This window comes from Pygoscelis adeliae, unplaced genomic scaffold, assembly GCF_000699105.1.
Source record: "Pygoscelis adeliae isolate BGI_AS28 unplaced genomic scaffold, ASM69910v1 Scaffold465, whole genome shotgun sequence".
Taxonomy (NCBI): Eukaryota; Metazoa; Chordata; class Aves; order Sphenisciformes; family Spheniscidae; genus Pygoscelis; species Pygoscelis adeliae.
In genome coordinates this window covers 861,363-870,531 of record NW_008824812.1, presented here as the reverse complement: position 1 = coordinate 870,531, position 9,169 = coordinate 861,363, and the positions used below count along the sequence as shown (strand labels likewise).

Sequence of the window (9,169 nt, the reverse complement as noted above, 5' to 3'; positions counted from 1 at the left end):
ACCCAAATATGCAAATTTCACCAACACAGACTCAGCAACGTGACATTTACATATCTATTTTATCAGCCTGTATTTCAGCCCTTCATCAGTTCTTCCACACCGTATTTCTTCTTCCTCTCCCTCACTTAAAGAGACACCAACTTTAGGTGTCTAAAAGGATATAAAAAGGATATAAACCTGAAAGGCTGTTGAGTAACAAGCTACTTGCCATCTAAAATAAACTTACAGGCCACACCTCTGCAGACATCTTCCCTCTATTCGTACTTCAACACTGTTTTAAGGCTAGCTGGCTTCATTTTGGTCCAGGGATGTCAGCATGACCACAATGATTTCCATGCTTTAGCTCTGAACTTCACTTCATTGTTTTCCTTCTAACTGATTTTCTTCCTAGCCCCCTCTTTCTCACTTCACAATCGCTGGGAAATCCCCTGCAGAAGAAAGGCTATGTTTTCTATTACGTCTGTACCAGCTACTATTCATCACAGAGTGCTTTAGTGCTGGTTTAATACCATGACATGTCGATGTAGTTACTAGCGCTGTCGGGTACTCTGATGCCCTTCATTTCAGGTGGGCAAGAGATACCAAAAGCACACCACAGACAACCTTATAAAAGCACTACTTACTTAGTAAGCTTACTTAGCATAGCAATTATTTCTGAAAGATAAATAAAGTACAGGGGCTGGCGGGGAGAAGAATTATTTCTGAGTCGAGGCAAGTGGATTTTTTGCTTCAGTTAGCATTTCATCATAGCATGTTTTATGAGAGTAGCACAGCAAAAATTTGGATCTCTCTGGTTCCTTCATTTACTTTTGTATCAAATTCAGATGAAAAACAGAAGTTTATTTGCAGCATCCTACAGCTGTCATGCAAGAGTCGCTTCCGAGCAGAAATCTCATAATACTAATCAGGAAGACAAAAGAGACCATGTACCTATTAAAACCTGCTGTGCAAAGTACTATTTGTCTGGACAAATTTGTCTAGATAACACCGTCCAGAAGAAATGAGTGAGGACTGCTCACTCACAGTTATGCACCTAGGGGCAGAATCTAGCAAAGAATTAGGCAATGCGGCTTTTTTCAAAGAAAAATCCTAGCCTTTCTTGTCAGAGTAGATAGTGTTTTCCTTCCTTTTATTCAACTGTTTGCAGCAGAACTCAACACCAAAAGACAGCTTTCCTATCACGACGTGCTCACGTGGCAATTCCCACCATCGCTGCCCTCTGCAAGGGGTACTTTCCTGCAGAAGTGTGGACATCCCCAGGACCCAAATGAAAAGGGTGCACGGGGATGACTCTGAGCCTGGCCGTGGTGAGACAGAATAAGCAAGCTGCTGCACCCATTATCCACAGCCAAATCTTGATCCTACTCAATTGACTTTAAGGCCAACAAACGTTATCGTATTGATATCCGTGCAATATTTTCTGGAACTAGGGAATTAATAAAATAGAACATTAAAAAAAAATAGTTGTTCCCTTTAGGGAAGATAAATTAATAGAGTAAATGTAACCCAATTTTAGGTAGAAGCATGGCTTGATTAATCAGTAAATGTCACTGATTGTCTAGACAGGCATCAGAGGCTGAGTAATACGCGTTGTTCTGACTTCCCTGTTCCCTGGCAGCAATAAACAGACAGAAATTACACGTGAAATTAAAGACAGACAACTAAAACCGTAGAACATATTTACCACAAGAAACTGTGAGGCCCCACCTGGTTTCCTCCATGGTTTGTCTTCAAATGAATCTAAATCCACTTCTATAACAGGCAATCCATTTATATTCCCTGCGGCATCTAAGTCAATACCTTTGGGCTGCAACTTGGCTTTAGAGAGAGAGAAACCGTTACTACTTTTAATGCAATGCCTTTAATCCACTAATTTGCTGAGCAAATTACTCCCCTCAAAAATAAAGCGCTCCTGTGAATTCACTGCTGGCTTTACAGCACGTAGGTAACCACAATCAACTTTTTAATAAAAATTTCTTCAGTCACTCTACAAATAAATAGCCAGGGTACACAGCACTTGCAGTGGAACAGCAGAGAAGCAAATTCAGCCCAGATTGGTACTACAGACAAACGGAGTAAATCATTAAGAGCATGCATGAAATTTACCCCAACTGAAAAAAATGCATTTTTCTCCCCAGGCAAAATAAATATTTTACCCTCCCAAGATACACACATTTTCTCATAACAAGAGACTTTTTCAGGATCAGTCTTAAGTGGACCGTGTACTAAGTGGAGTCAGCAAAAATCTATTGAGTACAGATTCTTCAAGGGGAATTTGTTCTTATTTTCTCAATCAGAAGGTCAGTCATTTGCGTAACGACATTAATGGAACGAAGTATATGAAGCCCATGAACGGACAGCCTCACATATGAGGAAGGACAGAATCCAAGTCTCAACATACAGTATAAACTAAACCGAACGGTGGGGAAAATTTCATCTGCAGAAATATGCATAGCTGATACTCAAGGCCAGAGTTTGTTTCTTTTAGTATCTCACAGTGCAAGTAGCTCAGTATACTGACCACGGAGTTAAACTTCTTCTCCAGGCAATTTAGAACGTTTGGCCCCAGTGCAACCACAGAGTTTAGAAATATTCTGGTTTTTTACTATAAAAGTAGTAATCAATGTATTTTTTTTTCCTAGTTCAAATAGAATTACAATCAGCTTGTTCAGTGATGGGTAATTAAATCATTCCATTGCACCCTGGACCTTCAGACTGTCCTAGGAGCACTTATCTTTAGGAAACGCACTTACTACTCCTACTTTAAATAAGATGCACCAATTTTATATCCTTCCAAACAGAGACCACGATTTGCAGCTGCTCCAGCTGTCAGCGCCAGGTAAAGGAAATACTGCAAAAGGTGAAGGATAAAAATAACAGCAATACCTGAAGCAGATGCTCCATAGCCTCTACCCGTTTTTAAGTTTAGATTCATAGGAGTTCCCCTATATGGAAAAGAATCACTACATTGGTATTTGAACAAATTACTTGGTTGAAGATTTTCATGCAAAATATATTCAAGCCCTGACATCCTTCAGAAGATGCTTAGTTCACTTGGGTTTATTCGTGCCTCTCTACGATTTTTAGTACTAAGTCTCAACACCTTAAAAGTGAGATTCATTTACCACGCAAGTTTCTCTAACCCTCCAGAAACGCAGCAAACGTACTTACTGACCAACAACAGAACACAAGAGGATTGTCTTGAACATGAAGGGCAAGGTTATTTCAAAGAGTGGTAGTCACCGTTCTGCCCAGGAACGTACTTAGTATTTAAATGGAACTGAACAACACGGAAATCGTAGCTGCACACAGATCACAGAAGGAGGAGAGAAAGGTAGAAGAAGCAGATTTCAAAAAGGATGTCTGCAAACTCTTGTGAGCGTCTAACGGGTGGAGCATTGCTATTCAGAGTAATCCATCAGACTGAAACCACCTCTACAAGAGAAGGAAATTATCCATAAAGTGGAAAAATTAGAATATGCCGCAAAGCACCTGTAAGTCATTTCCTGAAGAGGAAGGCTGCTAGCAGCAAGCAAAAATGCTGTCTTATTATTTTTATTCTATGCAAATGAAGTAGAATTTTAAGTCAGTGACATAATTTCCTGGTTCGCAAATCCAGCCTCACCATTTCTGAATCACGAAAATCAGACAGCTGAAAATGAGCTTATGCAAATTCTTACCAATACAGATTTTGGCTCTTGAACATTTCACAGATGATGAAGTTAAATGTAACTTCCCACCTTTGATTTTGCGCAACGAAGCATAGTAATTATTTGGTTAATTTTCCAACAGCAGACCCCTGAATTATCATTCCTGTTTTATAGATGGATTCTCCAACAAGCAATTGCAGGGCAGAGCTGCCCATCAGCTTCTAATCCCGTTCTGGTGTTCTAACCATTACTCCCATGTCTCCCAGAAGGCAGATCAGCTCTCATCCCCACTTTCAATCCCGATCAACGCGCTAGAGCTACCTCGGATCAAAAATCGACACCATGATCAGCAATACATACATGTACGACGGTGCTCCCGTTTTAATGTTGCCAATAGTAACTTTCACGTCATCATCATCACTGTCGCTATCGCTGTCATCTTCGTCATCTTCACCACTTGGAAGGGCCTAGCAACAATAAAAGCACACAGGAGCTCATTAACACATAAACCTGATAAATTCCCTGGGACAGTAAGCCAAATCTTACAAAGCTTGTATGATGAAGGACTATTAGAAAGAATGATTCTGATACAAAGACATAACTTTCTACTTTCTTTTTCTATACAAAGTTGTCTCTGGAGGCAAAAACCATGGAAGTAACCAGCCTTCAACAGAAACGGACAGGCGCCCACAAAGAAACCGCTACGTCCTTTGAAGAAGTGGCCCTACATGGGAATCGGGGTAAGATTTCTGAAGGTGGGGAAGGTTTAGCTCGGTTCTGAGAATTTCATCATGTCCCACAGTTCCTCCCCCCTACTCTTTTTGAAAGAGCTAGGGCTTTCCTGACACATCTCCTTCACAGGACGATGGTGAAAGTATACAATCACAAATAAAAATCACCAAAATACATTCACCAGGCTTCACCTAAGAACCTTGGGGCAAATATTCTCTCGCCACAACTTTTGTGGTAGGAAGCTGCTGAGGAGCTCGGCTTGGCTTATTTAGCACAACCAGTCCCCGAGCCACTTAACTTTACACAAGAACTTTACAGCTGCCGATTCGACTCCAGTGCAGCACCACTGCTGGGGCACAAAAGCAAAGGAAGTCTTCCAGATACCCAGCAGTGCAGTTTCGCAAGATGCCTGAGCTGAATTAACACCTCACCACTACAAAAGGGTATGGGGAAGGCGTTCCTAACCCTCCCTACTTTTCCATGGCACACAGGTTTGTCAGAACTCTGCGTGAGCCCTCTTGACATACCCCAGTGGCAGAAAATAAACCCATCAAAAAGACTAGAGGAAGAGGGGGGTGGAGAAGCAAGCCTCCTCCTCCTTTTTCAGCAACCAGCCACTAGATTGCATTCGAAGTGGTCTGAGCCTGAATCAAAACTGATTCCAGCACTTTGGGCTTTCTATCCCAGCGTTTCCCACATTTCACTGACCCTCGAGAAGCCATACTAAGTATTGAGCTGGAGGTAACATCACGTTCTGCTTTTCCTGACAGACTGCAGCATCAGAGGCCCTCATCTGCCTCTTCAGTGGGCGTAAGCAATACTTAGATTAGTTCACTACCCACTACACAAGGCAGGCTGAGAAGAGAAGCCTGTTGCCGTAGTTAGCACTGGGAATTGACTATCGGTACACTCCTACAGTACAAACGTAACGTATTGGGCAGTACCAGCATCTTTACACTCACATCTTTTTATCCATGAGTATTGAGAAGCACAAAAATAACTACGTCTACCATTTGCAGTGGAACACGTACATGTTGCGACATCTCTCGGTCTTCACTGCTGACAGGCCGGTTCTCCTGAGGAGCATCTTGCAAAGGATGAGAAGATTCTGCATGTCTAATAAATGTGACAGATAAAAGAAAGTGGACAAAGCCCAATCTAGAGGTTCACCTATAAACAGTTCTAAAGCACTCGTCCAGGCGACTTTCATATAATGGCTTTATTCATGTGGCGTGTTTATTCTGCTGGCAGTTAGCTCAACTGTACGGCAAAAAATTAATCATCCTTGCTTGGCTTTGCTTTTGTTGGAAAGAATCGGTTTAGCGCTTCCGAAGAGCGCCTGACGGACAGCATGGCTGCCTAGCCGAACACCACTCAACAGCTAATATGTAAGTGGCAGCTATAATAGCTTTCAGCTTTGGTTCAGCACAATCACAACTGATAGGAGTAAGACCATAATAAGCAAAACTTCACCTTGTCCTTAAGGATGCTAATAATTATACATATATTTAGTAAGCAGCAAGGGCATCTGTCCCATAGAGGTTAAGGAAAAAGTGATTTTAGTGTTTCTACAAATAGCTTACGTTAACGAGTAGTTAAAATTCAAAGAAGAAAAGACAGATAATGATCTACCCAATCTTCTCACTCATTACAAATCAGTCCTAACGCAACAATGGTCAGGTTCAGATTTAACTCCAATTAAAGAGTTCGTACAAACGTTAACATTGTTTATTGCATTAGCCAAGCAAGAAAGTCAAATTGGTATACACATGCTAGAAAAGAGTATGCTAAGCGTTACAAAACTAAAGTACAAAGAGAGAGCATTTTTCTCTAATGTCATAGGCAAAACCTAGTAGAACTTCAAAATAATTCTGGCTTTTCAAAAGAGACAATTAGAATAGCCCAGGCCCAGGAAACCCAATTCTCCACCAGTACTTTGTGGAGACATTGCTATTAGTTTAAACCCCCATGTCAGATAATAACCACACACAAGATTATCTTCGAAAAAAAACATACGTAACACCTAACAGAATCCAAACGCTGGTCAGATTAAAGCCATTTCAGAGGTGGCCGGAAAGGAGACACCAAACAAGTAAGCCAAAAGATCACACTAACGCAACTCAGAAAGCAGTTACTGAGCATAAAAAAGAACAAACGGACAAGAACAATTTGAGCAGTTACTGAAGCTCCCATTAGAAAAGCCCCATACAGAAAGAAATTCAACAATCGAGCCCAGATCAAAAAGAAGGGATGAAGGTTCAGCACCGAACCAAGGAACCAAGGAAGCATAAGCCCCATTTTCGCCAAGTTCCTGAGGTGACAGCTGAAGACACTTCGAGTTTTAAAAAGTAGCCAAGATGTCTAAGGGAAAATCAGCCTCCAAAAGTATTTCAAAGTTGCAGACACAGGCCATTACATAAGGACCAAAAGATGTACCGCTGGAGAAAATCTCACAGACGGCTCCAAAACCTTTTGCATTTTGTTTGCCAAATCCAAGCAACTCGTAACATCGACCTCAACCCCAGAATTTTCTTAAGAATCCAAGATGACTAAATCAAGGAAGAGCGACAAGTATTACCTTCAGCTTCAAGTCACATGAAGTATCTGTGGGTGTGCATTAAAATTTATGAATCAGAATTCAAATAAACATTTGCTAAGTAACAGTCGTTCCCTAACCTGTTTGCTTCCCAGGAACGAACAATCTGACAGGTCCACAGCCATCATCTGCATGCAAAAAAATGTCGCAGCTATTTAATTTCTCCAGAATGCCAACATAACCCTGCGCACTGCTGACGTAACAGCATCCTGCACAGACTGCTAGTATTTAACGCATCCTTTAGGCTAAGGAATGTTAATGGATACTGCATCCCGCACTACACTGATTTCTGCTTCATGGGTAGAGACAAGCCAGCAACGCATCCCTGGAGCTGCAGCCGTCGACAACATCGCAAACAAAGAGTCATTTTTCTTAAAACACCCCGCAGCTCTTCATTTAGGAAGATTCTCATTGTGCAACAAAGAAAAGGGAAACAAACAAAAAGAGGGAGAAAAAAAAGGGGGGGGGGAAAAAAGGAGAGCTAGCATGACCACTAATACTCTTCCTTCACGCATCTTGCAGTTATTGGAGACAGTTGCTGGAAACTCAGATTTTTAATCCTGCTTGTAAAGTAAAATTACATTCAGATGAAGGTGACAAGGAACAATAGATTTATGCAAGTCAGCACTAAATTTCTATCTAGACTAAAAGTTGTTCCTCCTCACAGAGCTCATTTGATGTTTTTAGACAACAATTTACCAAGTCTGCCTGAAACTTGTTTTTGAACAAGTTTTCATATTCGCTAAGCACGGGATACTTACTACAGAAGTAGGACGGTATCCGTAACAATCTCAGAAATTCCCGATACTGAATTCATAATGACCTTAAAGGACAATAAATATTAAACGGAACTTTTCAAGGTGCTGAGCACACAGAAGCCCAGTGAAGATCAAGTCTTCTGAAAACCACGTTACATTTAAACATGGCAAACAGATAATGTTTCTGCTGAGAGAAAACTCTGCTGGTGCAAAACACACTGCTGCAAATACAGGGGAGTTATGATCAAGGACAGACGATACTTCCCATACACAGAAAGCAAAACTGATCATTGAGTTGTCCCCAACGCTTTTATCTGAAAGTCTTACCCAAATCACATAACTTGGTGATGTGATCGTGTCGAGGCTTTAACCTAGGCTCAAGGTTTTTATCCTCTGCAGGCTAACACACAGGCCACAGTTTTACCAATGCCAGGCCAGCACAAAGGCCAATCCTGAAGGCACCATTTTTCCCAGGGAATTAAATTGGAAAACAGATCCCATTTAAAACTAATCAGGGAGGGGAGGGAAAAAAAAAAAAAAGGGTTGAAAGTTAGTTTTAAGTCAAATCAGTTGACTGATCCAGTTCATCTTCCAAATCCATAAATGCTGTGCCAGCCCAAGCGCGGCGGCTGGGGATGACCCCACGGGGTGGGAGAAGGATAGGCTGCTGTTTCTGGCAACAGCATTGGTCTAAAGTATTCACGAAGCTATGCTTAACATGGCTTGATCTTCTTTGCAGCATATATTGCTAGAAACTCTGGACTCACCCAGAAATTGGTCCATCTTCTTGCTTACCAGTAGTGTCATCTGCAAAAACAGTAATAATAAAAAAAGAAAATTATTCAAGTGGAAGAAAAAACGCTGAATTTAAGCACAAAAGGTGTCACAGCTACAGAAATACCTAGTGGTGCCAAGGCACTATATCCCCAATGTTCTCTTTCCAACAAAGTTCGACTAGAAATGGAGCAACGGGGGAAAAAAAAACCCAACCCCAACCAACCAACGAAGCCTATGTGCAGAAGTGAGGTCTCACACCACTGACACAGAACAAAATTCAAAACACGTATCCAAAGCCTCAGAGCAGGAGGAGCGAAGGCAACCGTCTCGGAAAGGGCTGAGGCCGGCTGGGAAGGTCTTGATACAGACTTTTAACAGGCCAGGGAAGAAGAAACATAGAAGTATGCAGCTGGGAAGTCTACGGGGAGGACAAAGACGTTTAAATAAAGTCCTACGCTTCTTCCTAGACGGACACGCACACACCAGTCCCGTCAGCCCAGGGGCTCGCCTGCATCACTCGGGTTAATAAGACTTGGACGATTAGGAAACTTAAACCGTAACAGAGCATCACGCTAACCTCTTCGCATCACAGTGTTGCTGTTCGGACAATAACACACAGACACACGCACCCACCCCCCCCCCGCGCCCCACAGGGC

At 41.9% G+C, this 9,169-nt stretch overlaps 1 protein-coding gene across 1 annotated transcript in view; it reads right to left on the bottom strand.

The window, feature by feature from the left end:
- LOC103917158 (pre-mRNA 3'-end-processing factor FIP1-like) overlaps window positions 1–9,169 on the bottom strand; it is a 30,116-nt gene that overhangs the window by 18,755 nt on the left and 2,192 nt on the right. Inside the window, exons 3-7 of the mRNA XM_009324267.1 lie at window positions 8,504–8,543; window positions 5,414–5,498; window positions 4,011–4,117; window positions 2,887–2,945; window positions 1,708–1,818 (exon numbers count right to left, since the gene is read on the bottom strand). Coding sequence (XP_009322542.1) covers window positions 1,708–1,818; window positions 2,887–2,945; window positions 4,011–4,117; window positions 5,414–5,498; window positions 8,504–8,543 — 402 coding nt within the window. The remainder of the gene's footprint in view (window positions 1–1,707; window positions 1,819–2,886; window positions 2,946–4,010; window positions 4,118–5,413; window positions 5,499–8,503; window positions 8,544–9,169) is intronic.